The 22,873-nt window shown below is 47.6% G+C and overlaps 1 protein-coding gene across 1 annotated transcript; it reads left to right on the top strand.

Annotated features, from left to right (window-relative positions):
* Positions 1–944: 944 nt before the first annotated feature.
* LOC120674780 lies at positions 945–22,508 on the top strand (the record flags this gene model as incomplete). The annotated part of the gene is made up of 3 exons (XM_039955903.1): positions 945–1,745; positions 3,820–4,620; positions 22,452–22,508. Coding segments are annotated over 3 exons (1,659 nt in total), but the record flags the coding sequence as incomplete, so codon positions are not given.
* Between the last annotated feature and the right edge of the window lie 365 nt (positions 22,509–22,873).

Genomic DNA, 22,873 nt, shown 5'->3' with positions numbered 1-22,873 from the left:
TCTATAGGAGGTTCATAAAGGATTTTTCAAAAATCACCAAGCCATTGACACAACTTCTCCAAAAAGATGTGGAATACATCTTTGATAGTGATTGTCTTCACGCATTTCGAACACTCAAGCAATCCCTCATAAGTGCTCCTATCATGCAACCTCCGGATTGGAATCTACCTTTTGAAATCATGTGTGATGCAAGTGACTACGCCGTAGGAGCCGTTCTTGGACAAAGGAAAGAGGAGAAGGTAAATGCTATCTACTATGCAAGCAAGACTCTCAATGAAGCCCAATTTAATTATGCAACAACGGAGAAAGAATTGCTTGCCGTGGTATTCGCGTTCGAAAAATTCAGATCATACATAGTAAATTCAAAGGTGATAGTTTATACCGACCATGCGGCAATCAAGTATCTCTTGTCCAAGAAAGATGCTAAACCACGCTTGATTCGATGGATCCTATTGCTACAAGAATTCGATGTGGAGATTAGGGACAAGAAAGGGGCAGAAAATGTTGTGGCTGACCACCTATCAAGGATGAACCATGGAGATGGTGGAAAAGAACCGATTGAGGATCAAATGAGAGATGATCACCTATATAGAATTCTCGACAAAGATAGTTGGATGAATGAAATAATAAGGGCAATAAAAGGGATGCCCTTGGATCACTTGGACAAGAATGCAAGGAAAAGAGTGATCACAGAAAGAAGAAAATACTATTGGGATCCACCATACTTATATAGATATGGAGAAGATGGAGTCCTAAGAAGATGCATACCAAGGGAGGAACGTGAAGAAGTTCTAAGGAAGTGTCACTCGTCTGGATATGGAGGACATTATGGGCACTTAAGAACTCAAGCTAAGGTATGGGCTAGTGGATTTTATTGGCCCGAGATGCATGAATATGCGAAAAGATTTGTTTCGACTTGTCCGGAATGCCAAAGGACGGGGAATATCTCGCAAAGGAATGCCATGCCATTGAACTACAACTTGCAAATAGATCTATTTGATGTCTGGGGAATCGATTTCATGGGACCATTTGTGAACTCACATGGATTTGAGCATATTTTGGTGATGGTGGACTATGTTTCAAAGTGGGTTGAAGCTATGCCATGTCGGAAGGCATCAACGGAGGAGTCCATAAACATGATTAAATCGGTAATCTTCCCTCGATATGGCGTCACGAGAATATTGATAAGCGACGGAGGAACACACTTCACGGGCAAAGACTTTGGTAAATGGTTGAAGAAATTGGGAATTGAACATAGAGTGTCCACGGCTTATCACCCCCAAACAAACGGACAAGCGGAAACTTCGAACAAGCAATTGAAGGATATCTTAAAGAAGACCGTGGTAAAAGGAGGAAAAGATTGGTCGAAGAGACTAGATGATGCACTATGGGCATATCGTACGACACACAAAACCCCGATTGGTATGACTCCTTATCAATTTGTTTATGGAAAAACATGCCACTTGCCGGTTGAGCTAGAACATAAGGCGTATTGGGCAATGAAGGAGATGAACTTTGATGCGGAAGCCACTGGAATTAAAAGGAGAATCCAAATAAGCGAATTGGAGGAGTTAAGATTGAAAGCGTACAATAGTGCATCAATTTACAAAGAAAGGATGAAGAGGTGGTACGACAAGCGATTACAAAACAAGGAATTAAAAGAAGGAGACAAGGTCCTACTCTACAATTCAAGATTCAAACTCTTTGGCAAAGGAAAATTGCAAAGCAAATGGGATGGACCGTATGTCGTACACTCAGTTTCACCCACGGGAGCGGTGACAATCATGGATGTGAAAGGCGACCAATATGTGGTGAATGGACAGCGACTAAAGGTATTCTTGGAGCCCGACGTCGTGCCCCTTCATTACATCGACATATACACCATGGAGGAGGAACCGGAACGTCAAGCCTAACAACGTTAAGCAAGGTAAGTTTGTAAATATTCTCTTTTAGATTTTATTTTCGTAGTTTTATTTTTATTCTGGACGAACTTTGAGTAAAACATAGGCTTCTAATTTATTGGTGAGCACCTCGGAAAAAGTTGGAGTCCAGGGGGCTGAAAAACCCCCTGGGCCGGCCGGCCCAATACCCCTAGGCCAGCCGGCCTGAGCTTTCTCGTATGCGAATCGGTCTCGATTTTTGGTAGGTGCGAGATAAGGAAATTTCAAACCTGTGCCTTATAGATTTCGTATGCCAAAACCGAAGATATTTTGGACTTCTCGTCCAAGTCTTTTCGGGACTTAAATAGAGGCGCGGGTTAGATCTATTCTCTCATACTTTTCAATCTACACCACCACCTCATGAGAGACTTCGACAATGGCCGGTCTAGCGAGCGCAAGAGCCATGATTGCAGCAATGGAGATTGAGGAGAGGGGCTTGACGCCCGACACCCCCACGCCAAAGACACCTAGCCCCATCTTGGCAACCGGTGCGACACCCCTCCTTGTTGAAGCAAAGCGATGTGAAGCGAAGGCCTCTCCGAAGAAATTCAATACCCAAGCACGGATGAGCGTCGGAGGGAAGGGCCTTCAATGGTGCAACAAGACGCTAGCTCAAGCCCGAAGGGTGGTCGTCGTCATCAGCAGCGACGAAGACGAAGGAGAGAGATGACAAGACAAAAAGCCACCCGCGCCTAGGCGTTCCTTGCGCCTCCTCGGAGTCAAAAGAAAGAACTACATCGAGCACACCCCAGAGCCGAAGGATCTTGTGCTTAATTGGGAGAAGTGTCATTTCATGGTGAAAGAAGGAATTGTCCTCGGTCATGTTATCTCCGAGAGAGGGATAGAGGTGGACAGAGCAAAAATAGAAACCGTGGAGAAATTGCCACCACCTACGGACATCAAATCTTTGAGGAGCTTCCTCGGTCATGCCGGATTCTATAGGAGGTTCATAAAGGATTTTTCAAAAATCACCAAGCCATTGACACAACTTCTCCAAAAAGATGTGGAATACATCTTTGATAGTGATTGTCTTCACGCATTTCGAACACTCAAGCAATCCCTCATAAGTGCTCCTATCATGCAACCTCCGGATTGGAATCTACCTTTTGAAATCATGTGTGATGCAAGTGACTACGCCGTAGGAGCCGTTCTTGGACAAAGGAAAGAGGAGAAGGTAAATGCTATCTACTATGCAAGCAAGACTCTCAATGAAGCCCAATTTAATTATGCAACAACGGAGAAAGAATTGCTTGCCGTGGTATTCGCGTTCGAAAAATTCAGATCATACATAGTAAATTCAAAGGTGATAGTTTATACCGACCATGCGGCAATCAAGTATCTCTTGTCCAAGAAAGATGCTAAACCACGCTTGATTCGATGGATCCTATTGCTACAAGAATTCGATGTGGAGATTAGGGACAAGAAAGGGGCAGAAAATGTTGTGGCTGACCACCTATCAAGGATGAACCATGGAGATGGTGGAAAAGAACCGATTGAGGATCAAATGAGAGATGATCACCTATATAGAATTCTCGACAAAGATAGTTGGATGAATGAAATAATAAGGGCAATAAAAGGGATGCCCTTGGATCACTTGGACAAGAATGCAAGGAAAAGAGTGATCACAGAAAGAAGAAAATACTATTGGGATCCACCATACTTATATAGATATGGAGAAGATGGAGTCCTAAGAAGATGCATACCAAGGGAGGAACGTGAAGAAGTTCTAAGGAAGTGTCACTCGTCTGGATATGGAGGACATTATGGGCACTTAAGAACTCAAGCTAAGGTATGGGCTAGTGGATTTTATTGGCCCGAGATGCATGAATATGCGAAAAGATTTGTTTCGACTTGTCCGGAATGCCAAAGGACGGGGAATATCTCGCAAAGGAATGCCATGCCATTGAACTACAACTTGCAAATAGATCTATTTGATGTCTGGGGAATCGATTTCATGGGACCATTTGTGAACTCACATGGATTTGAGCATATTTTGGTGATGGTGGACTATGTTTCAAAGTGGGTTGAAGCTATGCCATGTCGGAAGGCATCAACGGAGGAGTCCATAAACATGATTAAATCGGTAATCTTCCCTCGATATGGCGTCACGAGAATATTGATAAGCGACGGAGGAACACACTTCACGGGCAAAGACTTTGGTAAATGGTTGAAGAAATTGGGAATTGAACATAGAGTGTCCACGGCTTATCACCCCCAAACAAACGGACAAGCGGAAACTTCGAACAAGCAATTGAAGGATATCTTAAAGAAGACCGTGGTAAAAGGAGGAAAAGATTGGTCGAAGAGACTAGATGATGCACTATGGGCATATCGTACGACACACAAAACCCCGATTGGTATGACTCCTTATCAATTTGTTTATGGAAAAACATGCCACTTGCCGGTTGAGCTAGAACATAAGGCGTATTGGGCAATGAAGGAGATGAACTTTGATGCGGAAGCCACTGGAATTAAAAGGAGAATCCAAATAAGCGAATTGGAGGAGTTAAGATTGAAAGCGTACAATAGTGCATCAATTTACAAAGAAAGGATGAAGAGGTGGTACGACAAGCGATTACAAAACAAGGAATTAAAAGAAGGAGACAAGGTCCTACTCTACAATTCAAGATTCAAACTCTTTGGCAAAGGAAAATTGCAAAGCAAATGGGATGGACCGTATGTCGTACACTCAGTTTCACCCACGGGAGCGGTGACAATCATGGATGTGAAAGGCGACCACTATGTGGTGAATGGACAGCGACTAAAGGTATTCTTGGAGCCCGACGTCGTGCCCCTTCATTACATCGACATATACACCATGGAGGAGGAACCGGAACGTCAAGCCTAACAACGTTAAGCAAGGTAAGTTTGTAAATATTCTCTTTTAGATTTTATTTTCGTAGTTTTATTTTTATTCTGGACGAACTTTGAGTAAAACATAGGCTTCTAATTTATTGGTGAGCACCTTGGAAAAAGTTGGAGTCCAGTGGGCTGAAAAACCCCCTGGGCCGGCCGGCCCAATACCCCTAGGCCAGCCGGCCTGAGCTTTCTCGTATGCGAATCGGTCTCGATTTTTGGTAGGTGCGAGATAAGGAAATTTCAAACCTGTGCCTTATAGATTTCGTATGCCAAAACCGAAGATATTTTGGACTTCTCGTCCAAGTCTTTTCGGGACTTAAATAGAGGCGCGGGTTAGATCTATTCTCTCATACTTTTCAATCTACACCACCACCTCGTGAGAGACTTCGACAATGGCCGGTCTAGCGAGCGCAAGAGCCATGATTGCAACAATGGAGATTGAGGAGAGGGGCTTGACGCCCGACACCCCCACGCCAAAGACACCTAGCCCCATCTTGGCAATGGCCGAAAAAGACTACAACTTCCTTGTCCGCAACATAAGGAAGTTATTCGGTATGGTCGGTGATCTACAAAAGCAAGGAGGAGGAGGGCGCCCTAGATGCAATTGCCCTAGGTGCTGTTGAGAACACCGACGAGCGTCACACCCATCTTTTATATCATTGCGACGAGGACGCCACATAATCTAAGCATGGGGGGAAAGGTGTGACGGCTCGTAGATTGAGTTTTGTTAGTCTTTGTTACTCGAAAGTTCGTCGTGTACGTGTCTTTAATTCCGCATGTGTGAGAGTCATAGTCTAGTTGTGTGCTTTATTTTTCGCATGTGTGAGAGTGAGTCTTAAATTAGTGTTGAGTCATGAAAACAAAATAAAAAGAGTCTTTGTTTTTGTTGGATCGTGCAATTTTATTTATGCATTCAGTTTTACTTTATTTTCTTTAAAGCAATTGTTCACGAGCGTTGTCATGAAATTTAAATCTTATTTGTGGAACTTAGTAAATTATTCGTTCATGATAATACCCACACTTGAGCTTTGATCTAGCGCTTGGTTTTGATTACGCTTGCGAGTAAAGCATGATTTGGAGGACTTTAATTTCATAAAAATAATAAAACCCCTACAAACATAAGGTTGATCAAGTTCTTGACAAGTTGAGAGAAAAAATCCTATCATCCAAAAGCTATATTCGTTCCACCATAACCATTGGGTGTGCATTGAGTTGAGTTAGGATTTCTTTCTCTTGGGATTTTTAATTTCGAGCAATGATCGTGTCCGTATTTTTCATCTCTGAATTGCTAGCCACGTCAATATTCAGTAAAGAGAATTCCGAATCCGACCTGGGAAAGCCCACGTCAAAACATAATTTTGGGATGAAGAAAGGAAGGAGTATTCGAAAGATGGACCGAATCCGACCTGGGAAAGCCCCAGGCTGGCCGGCCTACACCTCCTGAGCCGGCCGGCTTAGGCCTTTCTGGTCTCGGTTCGGGCTCTAAAAATTTAGGGAGACACTTTGGAGATTTGCCTATCTATGTTTTATAGAAAGTGTCCTATGAAAAGGTTCAGAAAAGAGAAGAAAAATTCGGGAGAAAGAAGGAAAAGAAAAAATAATAATAATAACAAGAAGGAAAAAAAGAACAAATGAAGGGATTCTATGGTTAGAGAAGTGCAAAGAGATATCACCTTGTTGTTTGAGAACAATATCCTCAATTCCAACCATGTGCAATCCGACAACGAGGACGATGCTTGTGCCTTGAAGTCAATCTTTTTGTATGCCTTTGCACATGTCCACCATTCTAAATCTTCTTACCCTTGAACCCTTTACATTATGGAGATCTTGAGTTGTAATTGCCGAATCCTTTATGAGATTGCTCTATCACGATTCTTGTTGATGATGCTTTGATGCCTAATAGTTCGCGACTTGGCTTTGGGTTTGCTTTGCTCTTGCATGGTTTACTTAGATTACATCAACTATCGTGTTCTTATTGATTCGTTACTGATTATCCTCGTGTAGTGACAGTATGCGGGAGGGAAAGGTTTTGATCTTGGAACACACCTTTAGTAGATTAGATCCGTTCTTCGTTGCTTGGCGATTACATCTCTAGTGATCCTAGACCCTATGGACAAATTCTCTTCATATCTTGTGCACACATCTATCATTGCTCACTAGTCTAGATTAGATTAGATTGGTTAGATTAGATCTATTTCACACTCATACACTCAATATAGATCTTTTACCAACATCATTAGTGCTTAGTTAAGCATAGTAATACACTTGTTCCGTGGATTGATAAACCTTAGGGGAATACTCTAAGAGAAAATCTACACGATCCGTGCGCTTGCAGTATGTAAATTGGCGCTTTAAGAAGCGTCAACAGGGCGCAAGTTTATTTTTCAAGTTTTGTTTTAGTAGCGCCCAGTTATGTTTGAAAAAAAATTAAATTGAAATAAACTAAAATAAAAATGCATCATGCTTATGCTTTAGTTGGTTGGTACACATGTTTGTGTACCAACCAACCCCCCTGTTCTGATATTTTCAACAAGTGCGCAGATGAATATCATGAACATCATTGAGATGAACTCCTTGGTGAAGTTGAGCAAAATCTGATGCAACTCAAGACAGGTAGCCAGACTACACCCGTGCCTAAACATCTACATGTACAACTCGTCATGGAGGTTTGCAACCCCACCCTTCTTTTCCTTCCAGATTTTCAGTTCTAAATGAAATAAAATAAAATTTGGATGAAACTCATGGAAGAGATGTATTCACACATGGCTTCCAAAGGTGACTAAGTTTTATTTCTTATGTGAGTACTTGTTACCTTTGGAACTTGCATGATAGGATCACTTGAACTTTTGTTTATTGACCCTCATGATATGACAAAATGAGAGACATGTTCTTTCTAATTCGAAGTCTTGGAGTTTTTCTTTAAAAGGCAAAAAAGAGGCAACTCTCATTTACTTTCAACCATACAAGTCCTATCCATAGCCATACATGAATAGATTTGAACCCACATAGCTATCTTTTTACATTTTGAGCTTGATCAAACATCGTTGCCTTTCGAGAAATGACATGATCATCAAGTACTTTGGTCATCCACTGTGCACGTTCATCAATAAAGTCCAACAAAAGTGGTTCACTAGAAGCTCTCCAGCCCCCTAAAAAGAAAATGAAAAAAAAGCGAGTGAGCCTACAATCTTACTCGAGCAAAAAAAAAGAGGACAAAGGGGAAGGATGGAGAAGCCAAAGTCAAACACCACTCAAAAGGACATTCATCCCTCGCACACATATGCACATGACCAAGTTCTAAAGATGACATGATCTCTCAAAGACAAGATCTTTGATCTTGCAAAATAAATGAGGAAGATATGCAATTTCATCCCTACCTTGAGCCACACAAAAGCCTTTCTAAATGTAGGAGTGGTTTTCTCTAAAGACCTTAGTGAGGTTCAGACACAAAATGAGAGACTAAGAGTGGGTTGAAAGAGATGAGAGCATGCCTCCTGTTTTTGAAAATCTTGCAAAACCTCCAAGTACAGAGAAAAGGAAGTGAATCATGTTCTCCATCGAGTTGTTCTGAGGATCAATATTCAAAGGTGAAGGTGTTAGCTACCAGAATCCAAGGTATGAGGAAAGCTTAGAAATAAATCTTATGCATTCTTTGAGTTCATGAAACCAGGCTTCGCTCTTTTTCGACCCTATTGCTCAGGGCGAGCAAAGTCTGGCTGTGGGGGTGTGTTGGCGGTCGATATCGATGATTTTTGCCGCCAACGCTTGTAACACCCTAATTTTAAATTTCAGTATTTATTAATAAATTAATTGGCTTTATTCAATTTTCTAAGGTTTATTGTGTTTAGTTGGCATTTAATCTAATTTTTGTTCCTTAATTAATTAAAATTTATCATAGGTTTAAATTTTTGTTGCATTCATGCTGGTGCATAATTCTATTTGAGTGTGGTTTGAATTCAAACTCAACTTTGAATTCAAACTTTGTTTGGTTTAGAAATAGAAAAGAATAAGACCCAAACCCAAATCTAGAAACCCAGCCCAAACCCACCTCAGCCCAGTCCAATCCTCTTCCCCGGCCCGCTTTCCCTAGAAAGCCCAGTCCAGCCCATCCCTTGCCCGTGGCCCTTTTTCTCCCGCATGGGCCCAGCCCATCTCAGCAGCCTAAGTCGGCCCAACCCTTGCCGCGGCCCACTCCCCTCCTTCTTCCGATCCAGCCTCTTCCCCGCTTGGGCCGCTTCCACCCGCACCACACGGCCCAGCTCGCGACCCGGTCCGCCCCGCGGCCTGCCTCCGCCTAGCGTCCCCGGCCCGATCCCGCGCGTCAGCCCGCGTAACGCTTTCTCCCACTCCGCCGCTGACAGCTCGGGCCCACGGGGCAGAACCGTCCCCTTCCCTCGTCTGCCCCGCGCCGGGATGCGCTGCTCCACTTCGCCCGCGCCGCTTCTCCGCTGCCCAGTGGACCGCTCCAACCTTGCAGACCCACCGGCCAGCCTCCACGCACCCCGTCCCGCCTTCCAGAAGTTTCAACACCGGAGCCGAGATCACGCTGGACAGTTGCTCGAGATCCACTTTCACCGCGATGCGCCCGCGATCGTCGCCGACCTTCCATCAGGGAGCACGCACGCCCAAACCCCGTCCGCCTCCTTTAATTGACGCTGCGGCTCCCTGCGTCCCGTCTCGCAACGCCACCGCCGCCACCACACCCCTGCGTCACGCTCCCTTTGCTCCGCCGGGGCAGAGTTCCCCGCTCCGCCGCGGCCGTGCTACCCCGCCGCCTTCTAGACCTTCTAGAACCCCGCAGCTGCTCCACCTTGACTTCAAGAAGCCCCCAAGGTCCGTTTTTCCCGCTCTCGTTCCTCGCCGCGCCGGATTTCGCCACGGACCCGCCGCCGCAGTTGATCAGTTCTTCGAGCAATTGCTCGCCGCCGACCATCTTAGAGCCCTTCTGACCCTCTGCACGCGTTCGCAGGAACTCCAGGAGCCCACCCGTGGGATCCAGACGCTAGGAGGACCGCCGCACCGAACCCCCTCCGCGAAACCGATCTTGCGCTATCGCCGGTCATCGCCGCCGCCCTTTCAGCACTGCAGCTCCGGCCGACCCACACCTCGGTGAGCACCAGTGAATCCCCCTGAACTTGTTACGCTCGTTGGTTAGCCCTTAGCCCGCTCCCGAGGACCCTGCACGCCGCGCCCCGGCGAGGTTCGCCGCCTGCGCCGCCGCACCCACGTCCCGAGCCCCGAATCCTCTCGCCTGAGCACCCCAGTGTCCTACGCATGCCTCATAGTTGCTTCTAGACCCAAGCCCCGCTCGAGTCCACCCCGGGAAGGCCGGATTCGGACTTCTCCGACGATGCGCCGCCGCGGTGCTTGCGTTCCCGGCGAGCCGCGCCGCCCCCACGCGACCGAGCCGTCCTGGCCGTCGGATCCGTTTCCTGTGGCTGGGATTAGATCGCCCCGCGTTTAGATCCAAACCACCCGATTCCGATCTAACGGCCCATAAGCGTAGATACCGGTTCGGCTTTACCCTTTTGCTAAAGAGCCCCCCGAGTTCCGAGTAATCAACCCGCAGTCCTATGCCTTTCAAAAGTAATTACAGTCAGGCCCATAATTTAACACTTTAGCCCCTGAGCTTTGTAGATTTTGAACCCGCCGACCAGGTTAGTTCTTTTTGCAAGTTAGACCCCAGAATTAATGTTTATTTACGTTTCAGCCCTCGGTTTTAGCAGAAAAACCCCTGAAACTTCAGTTTTCTTACAAATAAGCCCCTAGGACTTGTTTTTAGCCCAGAAAATGCGTTTTAGCTCCGTTTTTAGCGTTCTTTATATCCATGCGATCGTTGTAACGCGTAGAATAGTTCTAGAGTAGTTTTGTGCGCTGTTTTTATGTATTGATGTACTGTTTCTTAGTTTTTGTTAGTGTTTGCTTGTATGCTTATTTTCGTGCATTGTTTTGGCCATGTGTTCGTGAGTAGACGTTGATCCATCTGAGGAGCCCCAGTACCAGTACCAGGAGCAGCCTTCTTCCGAGCAGTTCGAGCAGCAGCAGGAGCAGTACGAGGAAGGCAAGTATAACATGAACAACCTATCATCTTTAAATACAATTTCATACTGCATTTTAATACTGTATGCCTTTAAGGATTTCCTAGCCAGTTTATATCCTTTATATATACCTTTGGGTTGCATTTTGGTTAGTTGTGCTAGGTTGCTGCGCTATAACACACTCTGGTCCTTTTTAATTAAATTGATTAATGTTTTACTTGAACTTAATTCTGAGAGTGGCACTCTGTGTGGCTTGAGTGGCTCACTTCTCGTTAAAATTGGCTTTTGTTAGAAACATGGTTTAGGGGGCCAGCACGGTGCTTACTGCCTGGTTGGCCACTCTCCATAAGGACCGGTTCATAGAGCGATAACCTGGGACAACAGCGCTACCACAAGGCTAGAATGGGATAGACTTGGCGTAATAACTAGATCTTTTTGGTTTGGAGTAACTTACCTGCGGGGCAAGAGTAGTAAGCTTCAATGGTCCCTGCTCCTCCGGCTTGGTCTGTGCTTGGATTGCGCTCCTGTGCTTGTACCCCCGGAGGTGGGCCCCATCGTCGCCGACCTAACTCTCGCGGTTACGCCTTACCAACGAGATTCTTTTTAAAGGCCTCGTAGTGAGTCGCTAGCCATCTCACCTAAGGAAGTGTGATGAACAACTGGCGTAGCTCACGACTTGTGGGTAAAGATGTGCAACCTCTGCAGAGTGTAAAACTGGTATACTAGCCGTGCTCACGGTTATGAGCGGCCCAGATCCTCCTTTTGATTAGTGAAGTTATCTCTTTCCGACGAGGGAGGTGCTTCTCGGGGTTACCTTGGTGGCTTGGTTTCAGTTTGGTTCTCAGTAGAAACATGGTTAATCTTGATTAATTACTATGTAACTGGGTTAATGGTAATTCATCAACTCGTAGTAAATAGTTTTAATAAAAATGTGCCAACACTTAAAAGCTAATGCAGTTGAGTCAGCCAGCCTAGAGCCTCATAGTTTGTGTTATACTTGTTGAGTACAAGTTGTGTACTCACCCTTGCCTCTTCTCTACTTTTTCCTCTTGGCTACGCTACTGCTGCTCAGTTCCTGCCGACGCGAGGGAGTTCGCTCAGCGCTACCAGGACTACGAGGACTTCTAGGTGCTTCGTCTCCCAGTCGACGTCCCTGTGGCGCCCTGCTTCAGCTTTGGAGAGCTTTATCGTATTTTGTACTTCGCTTCCGCTGTATCAGACATTTTGTCATTATTGTAATAAATAACATTCGTATTCGCTTTATTATATCTTTTTACGTGATATGTGCTATGATATACTGTTCATTCTGTTGTATATACGTGTGACTTGATCCTGGCGCGTATATGATTGCTCGGTTTATGTTCTTTTATAAACCGGGTGTTACAGAGTGGTATCAGAGCCATATCGACTGTAGGACGAAGCCTAGATAGAACTGGTCGAGTTTTAGGACTTCTTCTCACCAATCCTTGTCTGCTGAAACTATTTTACTATTATACCCCTTGACTTCTTTGACCTTTTACCCTTCTGCCTTGATTTTTCTCTCTGAAGAATAGCTTTCGTAGTTTTTGGCCTGAATCAGTCATCTGACCACCATGAGCATAGCTAGGTGACCTTTTTATAATAATACGATAGCACGTTCCGCGACGCGTTGTGTTAGTCGAGTCTTTTGCTAAACTCGGCTAAGTCGTGAAAATTGTCTGCTTGTTATTATGCTACATGTTTGATTTGGATTTTTGAATGATTGCATAGCTTAGTAGTTTAAATTTGTTTAAAGAAAATCACTCAGATGTTAAAGTTAACTAATTAATAAAATGAGTTAGATCGTTGGGGGTAAAACAGTCAACTCTATCCTGTCTACTTTATCATGGCTGAGTCTTTTTCCGCAAAGAGTTATCATATCCATCTGAATTTATTCTTGCAATATCCTTACTCGTGAAATCTTTTGTTCAAATCAGATGGTGAACACCAGGAGCACCGGTTTCGGTTCTGGCCAGCAGCAGGGTCAGAACAACCAGGGTACCGGAATCCCTATGCCTCCGCCCTTGACTCCGGAGCAGTACTTCCAGCTCCAGATGCAGATGATGGCTACCCTGAACAACACTGTTCAGGCTCTCCAGCACGCTCACACTCAGCCTCCGCCTCCTCCACCGCCGCAGCCTCGCGACAGGCGTGCTGAGTTCCTGAGGGGTCACCCGCCGACGTTCTCTCACACGTCCGACCCTCTTCAGGCTGACGACTGGCTCCGTGCAGTGGAGCGTCAGCTGGACATCGCCCAGTACGATGATCGTGAGCGCGTCTTGTACGCAGCAGGACAGCTGCGAGGGGCAGCTTTGGACTGGTGGGAGTCCCACCCAGTTCACGACCGCGAGGCTCTCACCTGGCTCCAGTTCAGGGAGCGTTTCCGCAGTCACAACGTCCCCGCGGGCGTTATGAAGATGAAGCAGAAGGAGTTCCTTGCACTGAAGCAGGTAATCTTAAATATAATCATTCAGCAGTTTCTTTTGAGCTAATGCCCCCTTGTCCTATCCCTATGAATCTTGAGTTAATCTTTCGATATCTATCTGTCTGTGAATTCAGGGGACTATGTCGGTCACGGAGTATCGTGATCGCTTTCTTCAGCTGGCACGCTACGCCCCTGCCGAGGTTGCGGATGACCGCAAGAAGCAGGAGCACTTCATGGAGGGTCTTGAGGACTACCTCCAGTACGCGCTGCTCAACCTCCGCTTCGACGACTTCAACCATCTGGTTGACAGTGCGCTCAACATTGAGCGTAAGCACCTGGAGATGGAGGACAAGAAGAGGAAGGTTGTCCCCGTTGCTTCAGGCAGCAACACGCGTCCACGACTCCAGCAGCCTCAGCCGTACCAGCAGCAGTACCGGCCTCCTCAGCAGTACCAGCAGAGGCCACCGCAGCAGTACCCGCCTCGACAGCAGCAGGCAGGTCAGGGCCCGAGGTTACCGGCACCTCCGGCTCGTTCTGCTCCACCGGCAGCGCAGGCTCCACGTCCGGCAGCTCCTACCGGACAGCAGGCTCAGGGACCTCCACGCACCTGCTTTCACTGCGGCCAGCCGGGGCACTACGCCAACGCTTGCCCCCGGAAGGCGCAGGCGGGACAGCAGGGGCGCCCAGCTCAGCCCAGGGCGCCAGCACAGGGCAGGGTGAACCACGTGACGGCCGAGTCAGCGGCCGAGGCTCCCAACGTGGTTATTGGTACGTTCATGGTTAATTCATATCCAGCTACAGTGCTTTTTGATACTGGTGCTACGCATTCCTTCATTACTCAGTCTTTTGTCGAGCATCATGGTATTCATACTAGCACATTAAAGAGGTGCCTGTTAGTATCTTCACCGGGAGGACAGTTGAGGTCTCATACTTACTGCCCGAGAGTCAGTGTTTCTTTGAGGGGAGTAGAGTTCTGTACTGATCTGATGGTGCTAGACACCAAGGGCATTGATGTCATTCTGGGAATGGAGACTCTGGCCAAATGGGGAGTTCGTATAGATTGTGCTCAGAGGACAGTCTTGTTATCAGCTTCCAGTGGCCAAGAGGTTGTTATCAGTGCAGTAGAGCCTTCGGGATTTCTTCATCAGATGGAGGCTAGACCCACGGACGGTATTCGCGTGGTGTCTGAATTCCCGGATGTCTTTCCGGATGATCTGCCAGGTATGCCGCCTGAACGCGCCATTGAGTTTTGTATTGATCTCTTGCCTGGCACAGCTCCTATTGCAAAGCGGCCCTACCGTATGGCACCTATAGAGCATGAAGAAGTTAAGAAAACTATTGATGAGTTGCTAGCCAAGGGCTATATCCGTCGCAGCTTCTCTCCTTGGGCTTTTCCATTGCTGCTAGTAGATAAGAAGGATGGCTCGAAGAGGATGTGTGTGGATTATCGTGAGCTGAATGCAGTTACTATCAAGAACAAGCATCCACTGCCCCGTATTGAGGATCTCTTCGATTTGCTTCGAGGTGCTCGTATATTCTCGAAGATTGATCTTCGTTCGGGTTATTTTCAGCTGAGGATCCGCCCTGGGGATATTCCGAAGACGGCATTCACCTGCAAGTACGGGCTATATGAGTATACGGTCATGTCCTTCGGCCTGACTAATGCCCCGGCTTTCTTCATGCATCTGATGAACATGGTCTTCATGGATTATCTAGATGTCTTCGTGGTGATCTTTATTGATGATATTCTGATCTTCTCCAAGACAGAAGAAGAGCATGAGGAGCATCTGAGACTCGTATTGTAGAGATTGAGAGAGCATCAGCTGTATGCCAAGTTCAGCAAGTGCGAGTTCTGGATTGACGAGGTTCCATTCCTCGGTCATGTTATCTCTCAGGGAGGCATTGCTGTTGATCCAAGCAAGGTGAAGGATGTACTCGAGTGGGAGACACCGCAGACAGTGAAGGAAGTCAGATCTTTCTTGGGCTTAGCAGGATATTATCGGAGGTTCATTGAGAATTTCTCCAAGATCGCGAAGCCTTTGACTTCTTTGCTGGAGAAGAATGTGGCTTTTGTATGGACTGATGAGCGTCAGATGGCCTTTGATGAGTTGAAGAAAAGGTTGACTACGGCGCCAGTCCTGACTCTGCCAGACCAGACGAAGAGGTTCACCGTATATTGTGATGCTTCGAAGGATGGTCTTGGGTGTGTTCTGATGCAGGAGGGCAGAGTGATAGCTTATGCTTCACGGCAGTTACGCCGGCATGAGCTGAACTATCCTACTCATGATCTTGAGTTAGCCGCAGTTGTGCATGCTCTGAAGATTTGGAGGCATTACTTGTATGGGCAGCGGTGTGATATCTACACTGATCACAAGAGCCTCAAGTACATTTTCACGCAGAATGAGCTGAATATGCGGCAGAGAAGATGGCTAGAGTTGGTCAAGGACTATGATCTGGAGATTCACTATCATCCGGGCAAGGCCAATGTTGTAGCAGATGCTTTGAGCAGAAGAAGTTATGTCAACATGGCCGTGGCTTTCCAGATGCCTCCAGAGTTATGCGAGGAGTTCGAGCAGTTGAGTCTGGGCTTCTTGCATCATACTTCGAGTGCAGCGTTTGAGGCAGTACCGACTCTAGAGTCAGAGATCAGGCAGCATCAGAAAGATGACGAGAAGCTGCAGGAGATTCGTGAGTTGCTCAAGAAGGGCAAGGCTCCTCATTTTAGAGAGGATGATCAGGGTACCTTGTGGTACAAGAACCGGATCTGCGTGCCTGATGTGCATGATCTTCGGAAGTTAATTCTGAGTGAGGCCCATGATACAGCTTACTCTATTCATCCGGGCAGCACGAAGATGTATTATGATCTGAAGGAACGTTTCTGGTGGTATGGGATGAAGCGTTCAGTGGCAGAGTACGTGGCTATTTGTGACACCTGTCAGCGTGTCAAGGCTGAGCATCAGAGGCCAGCAGGTCTGTTACAGCCTTTGAAGATTCCAGAGTGGAAATGGGAGGAAATCACTATGGACTTCATTGTTGGATTGCCTCGTACTCAGAAAGGGTACAACTCCATTTGGGTAGTAGTGGATCGTCTGACGAAGGTTGCTCACTTCATTCCAGTAAACACTACTTACTCCGGTGCTAGACTTGCAGAGTTGTACATCTCTCGGATTGTCTGCTTGCATGGTGTGCCGAAGAAGATCATATCTGACAGAGGGTCTCAGTTCACTTCTCGGTTCTGGGAGCAGCTTCATGATTCGTTGGATACGAAGCTGCGTTTCAGTACGGCTTATCACCCTCAGACAGACGGGCAGACAGAGAGAACCAACCAAGTGTTGGAGGATATGCTGAGAGCTTGTGCTATTCAGTATGGTACTAGTTGGGATAAGTGCCTGTCTTTTGCCGAGTTCTCATATAACAACAGCTATCAGGCCAGTCTAAAGAAGTCCCCATTCGAGGCATTGTATGGCAGAAAGTGCAGGACTCCTCTCTATTGGGATCAGATCGGTGAGAAGCAGCTCTTTGGCCCTGAGATCATAGATGATGCAGAGCAGATGGTTCAGGCTGTGCGAGAAAATCTGAGGATTGCACAGAGCAGGCAGAAGAGCTATGCTGATGGCAAACGGAGAGACCTGACTTTCAGTGTTGGTGATTATGTGTATCTGAAGGTGTCTCCGATGAGAGGAATCCGCAGATTTAATGTCAAAGGGAAGTTAGCACCTCGTTATGTGGGGCCATTCAAGGTGCTAGAGCGGAAAGGCGAAGTTGCTTATCGCCTGGAGTTACCTCTCAGCCTCTCAGGAGTTCATGATGTCTTCCATATATCTCAGCTGAAGAGGTGTCTGCGAGTACCCGAGGAGCAGGCACCCCTGGATGGAGTAGATGTCCAGGAGGATCTGACTTATACTGAGCATCCGGTGAAGATTCTGGAGACGTCAGAGAGGGTTACTCGGAACAAGCGCATTAAGATGTGCAGAGTTCAGTGGAGTCATCACAGTGAAGCTGAGGCTACTTGGGAGCGAGAAGATGAGTTGAAGAAGACCTATCCAGATCTCTTTGCTAGCCAGCCCAGCTAAATCTCGGGACGAGATTTCTTTAAGGGGGTAGGGTATGTAACACCCTAATTTTAAATTTCAGTATTTATTAATAAATTAATTGGCTTTATTCAATTTTCTAAGGTTTATTGTGTTTAGTTGGCATTTAATCTAATTTTTGTTCCTTAATTAATTAAAATTTATCATAGGTTTAAATTTTTGTTGCATTCATGCTGGTGCATAATTCTATTTGAGTGTGGTTTGAATTCAAACTCAACTTTGAATTCAAACTTTGTTTGGTTTAGAAATAGAAAAGAATAAGACCCAAACCCAAATCTAGAAACCCAGCCCAAACCCACCTCAGCCCAGTCCAATCCTCTTCCCCGGCCCGCTTTCCCTAGAAAGCCCAGTCCAGCCCATCCCTTGCCCGTGGCCCTTTTTCTCCCGCATGGGCCCAGCCCATCTCAGCAGCCTAAGTCGGCCCAACCCTTGCCGCGGCCCACTCCCCTCCTTCTTCCGATCCAGCCTCTTCCCCGCTTGGGCCGCTTCCACCCGCACCACACGGCCCAGCTCGCGACCCGGTCCGCCCCGCGGCCTGCCTCCGCCTAGCGTCCCCGGCCCGATCCCGCGCGTCAGCCCGCGTAACGCTTTCTCCCACTCCGCCGCTGACAGCTCGGGCCCACGGGGCAGAACCGTCCCCTTCCCTCGTCTGCCCCGCGCCGGGATGCGCTGCTCCACTTCGCCCGCGCCGCTTCTCCGCTGCCCAGTGGACCGCTCCAACCTTGCAGACCCACCGGCCAGCCTCCACGCACCCCGTCCCGCCTTCCAGAAGTTTCAACACCGGAGCCGAGATCACGCTGGACAGTTGCTCGAGATCCACTTTCACCGCGATGTGCCCGCGATCGTCGCCGACCTTCCATCAGGGAGCACGCACGCCCAAACCCCGTCCGCCTCCTTTAATTGACGCTGCGGCTCCCTGCGTCCCGTCTCGCAACGCCACCGCCGCCACCATACCCCTGCGTCACGCTCCCTTTGCTCCGCCGGGGCAGAGTTCCCCGCTCCGCCGCGGCCGTGCTACCCCGCCGCCTTCTAGACCTTCTAGAACCCCACAGCTGCTCCACCTTGACTTCAAGAAGCTCCCAAGGTCCGTTTTTCCCGCTCTCGTTCCTCGCCGCGCCGGATTTCGCCACGGACCCGCCGCCGCAGTTGATCAGTTCTTTGAGCAATTGCTCGCCGCCGACCATCTTAGAGCCCTTCTGACCCTCTGCACGCGTTCGCAGGAACTCCAGGAGCCCACCCGTGGGATCCAGACGCTAGGAGGACCGCCGCACCGAACCCCCTCCGCGAAACCGATCTTGCGCTATCGCCGGTCATCGCCGCCGCCCTTTCAGCACTGCAGCTCCGGCCGACCCGCACCTCGGTGAGCACCAGTGAATCCCCCTGAACTTGTTACGCTCGTTGGTTAGCCCTTAGCCCGCTCCCGAGGACCCTGCACGCCGCGCCCCGGCGAGGTTCGCCGCCTGCGCCGCCGCACCCACGTCCCGAGCCCCGAATCCTCTCGCCTGAGCACCCCAGTGTCCTACGCATGCCTCATAGTTGCTTCTAGACCCAAGCCCCGCTCAAGTCCACCCCGGGAAGGCCGGATTCGGACTTCTTTGACGATGCGCCGCCGCGGTGCTTGCGTTCCCGGCGAGCCGCGCCGCCCCCACGCGACCGAGCCGTCCTGGCCGTCGGATCCGTTTCCTGTGGCTGGGATTAGATCGCCCCGCGTTTAGATCCAAACCACCCGATTCCGATCTAACGGCCCATAAGCGTAGATACCGGTTCGGCTTTACCCTTTTGCTAAAGAGCCCCCCGAGTTCTGAGTAATCAACCCGCAGTCCTATGCCTTTCAAAAGTAATTACAGTCAGGCCCATAATTTAACACTTTAGCCCCTGAGCTTTGTAGATTTTGAACCCGCCGTCCAGGTTAGTTCTTTTTGCAAGTTAGACCCCAGAATTAATGTTTATTTACGTTTCAGCCCTCGGTTTTAGCAGAAAAACCCCTGAAACTTCAGTTTTCTTACAAATAAGCCCCTAGGACTTGTTTTTAGCCCAGAAAATGCGTTTTAGCTCCGTTTTTAGCGTTCTTTATATCCATGCGATCGTTGTAACGCGTAGAATAGTTCTAGAGTAGTTTTGTGCGCTGTTTTTATGTATTGATGTACTGTTTCTTAGTTTTTGTTAGTGTTTGCTTGTATGCTTATTTTCGTGCATTGTTTTGGCCATGTGTTCGTGAGTAGACGTTGATCCATCTGAGGAGCCCCAGTACCAGTACCAGGAGCAGCCTTCTTCCGAGCAGTTCGAGCAGCAGCAGGAGCAGTACGAGGAAGGCAAGTATAACATGAACAACCTATCATCTTTAAATACAATTTCATACTGCATTTTAATACTGTATGCCTTTAAGGATTTCCTAGCCAGTTTATATCCTTTATATATACCTTTGGGTTGCATTTTGGTTAGTTGTGCTAGGTTGCTGCGCTATAACACACTCTGGTCCTTTTTAATTAAATTGATTAATGTTTTACTTGAACTTAATTCTGAGAGTGGCACTCTGTGTGGCTTGAGTGGCTCACTTCTCGTTAAAATTGGCTTTTGTTAGAAACATGGTTTAGGGGGCCAGCACGGTGCTTACTGCCTGGTTGGCCACTCTCCATAAGGACCGGTTCATAGAGCGACAACCTGGGACAACAGCGCTACCACAAGGCTAGAATGGGATAGACTTGGCGTAATAACTAGATCTTTTTGGTTTGGAGTAACTTACCTGCGGGGCAAGAGTAGTAAGCTTCAATGGTCCCTGCTCCTCCGGCTTGGTCTGTGCTTGGATTGCGCTCCTGTGCTTGTACCCCTGGAGGTGGGCCCCATCGTCGCCGACCTAACTCTCGCGGTTACGCCTTACCAACGAGATTCTTTTTAAAGGCCTCGTAGTGAGTCGCTAGCCATCTCACCTAAGGAAGTGTGATGAACAACTGGCGTAGCTCACGACTTGTGGGTAAAGATGTGCAACCTCTGCAGAGTGTAAAACTGGTATACTAGCCGTGCTCACGGTTATGAGCGGCCCAGATCCTCCTTTTGATTAGTGAAGTTATCTCTTTCCGACGAGGGAGGTGCTTCTCGGGGTTACCTTGGTGGCTTGGTTTCAGTTTGGTTCTCAGTAGAAACATGGTTAATCTTGATTAATTACTATGTAACTGGGTTAATGGTAATTCATCAACTCGTAGTAAATAGTTTTAATAAAAATGTGCCAACACTTAAAAGCTAATGCAGTTGAGTCAGCCAGCCTAGAGCCTCATAGTTTGTGTTATACTTGTTGAGTACAAGTTGTGTACTCACCCTTGCCTCTTCTCTACTTTTTCCTCTTGGCTACGCTACTGCTGCTCAGTTCCTGCCGACGCGAGGGAGTTCGCTCAGCGCTACCAGGACTACGAGGACTTCTAGGTGCTTCGTCTCCCAGTCGACGTCCCTGTGGCGCCCTGCTTCAGCTTTGGAGAGCTTTATCGTATTTTGTACTTCGCTTCCGCTGTATCAGACATTTTGTCATTATTGTAATAAATAACATTCGTATTCGCTTTATTATATCTTTTTACGTGATATGTGCTATGATATACTGTTCATTCTGTTGTATATACGTGTGACTTGATCCTGGCGCGTATATGATTGCTCGGTTTATGTTCTTTTATAAACCGGGTGTTACAACGCTCCACCTAATTTCTTGAAATATAGGTCATAACCATACCATAACCATTATTACTAATGAGTTCCACAAGTTTTGGTGCATATTTGATCTCAGGAACAACATATCTAAAATTGACCCAAAACGGACACTGTTTGGACCAGAAGGCCCGAATCCGGCCGACCGGCATACTTTCTGTGGAATCTTGGCATGAGATTTTACCAGTATCATACAGAGGGAAAAATCAAGCCATTCCAATAGGTAGTTTCTCAAAATGCACAAGTTGGAATCAGAAGGCTTGAACCCTTAGGCAAAACGGAGGAATTCTGTGCCATAATCAGAGCACAAGATAACTACTCATCCAGGAGTGATCCCCAGCCATTGAGGAGTGTGTCAGTGCAATAGAGGGCCGAAAGGCTTATAGAGCCAGGCCGCCCGGACTAAGTTTAGGGAGCATCTGGAGCGTCGAATCGAAGGCGGTGGATAGATGGCATGAATCCTAGGCCGGCCAGCCTATAGGAGGATGGCAGGCCTGACTTTGTCACGCCATGTGTCCAACCTTCGCGTGGAAGTTACGACGCCGACCTCTTTGCGTGAAGTGTAGGCGACCTTGTGATAACCGCCTTGGAAGCACTATAAAAGGGAGCCTCCACCCCTCATTCAAGACACACCATTTTGGAGAAGAGAAGAGCTCAAGCAAGATGTAGTCCATCTTAGTAGAATAGGGAGAGTGTGAGGTGAGAGTCTTGGCGAAAGCCAAAGTAAAGGAGTGGTGTCGAGTTCTCTCGGCCTTAATCCACTTTTGTAAGCCACCTCAGAAGAATGAAGCATCTTCGGAGTGAAGTTCCTCGTCTCTCGTCAGTATCTTGCTAGTCTTCCTTTTTACCTCAGTTACTTGTTTACTTTCTGTCTTTGATCTGCGGGATCCCTAGTCTGCGTAAGTAGAAAGTTCTACTTATTTGAGAGTGCTTTCTGTCTTGCCGGTAGGCAGGAGTACGTAACTTGATAGTGTTAGGTGCGGTGCCTAGACTTGGTTAGTTACATAGGGTTTTGTTCCACCCCACGGTACCGCAGTGGTAGGCGGTAGGTGGTGACAGCCCTGTCCGTCCTTTGTAGTCCACCATGTTCGTGTGTTTTCATAGCAGTAGGATTGCCAAAAGTATGTTGGGCCCCTTCTCACCCCTGTCTGAGCTCTTCGCTTAGGCTGCCGAAGCAGATCAAGATAGTTTAGTTGCAAGTCTTCTGGGTAATGAGTTGTCTAACCGACGTTAGACCCTCTGCGCACTTACCTCTCTTTCCCTGGTGGGTCCGGTTGAACTAGTTCTAGGTTTGGACGTGCTTTATCATTCCCCGTGGATTCAATACCCTGGAATACTCCAAGGTGAAAGCTACATCGGTCTCTGTGCGCTTGCGGAGTAATTCGTTTAGGCTAAGGAGTGCCAACAGGCCCCGTTCACCAAGCCTGGACAAGAACTGGTTCAGTGAGCTTCTGGATTGCCTTGATGGTAGCTGGGGCGTCCATAGCCATGATGGCATTGATCTTCTCTGGGTTGGCCTCGATTCCTCGGTTGCTGACAATGAATCCGAGTAGTTTTCCAGAGGGTACGCCGAAGACACACTTAGTTGGGTTGAGCTTCCAACAGAATTTTCGGAGGCTGTTGAAGGTTTCCACCAGGTCAGTGATGAATTGATCCTGGGTCTTGGTTTTGACGACAACATCGTCAACATAGGCTTCAACGTTGCGGTGTAGCTGGTATACGATGCATAGCTGTATCGCACGCTGGTATGTCGCACAGTGTTCTCCAACCCGAAGGACATGGTCTTGTAGGTGTATGCCCCGTAAGGAGTGA

The sequence above is a fragment of the Panicum virgatum genome, chromosome 5N (assembly GCF_016808335.1).
Source record: "Panicum virgatum strain AP13 chromosome 5N, P.virgatum_v5, whole genome shotgun sequence".
NCBI classification, from domain to species: Eukaryota; Viridiplantae; Streptophyta; class Magnoliopsida; order Poales; family Poaceae; genus Panicum; species Panicum virgatum.
This window is presented reverse-complemented; position numbering and strand designations above follow the sequence as displayed.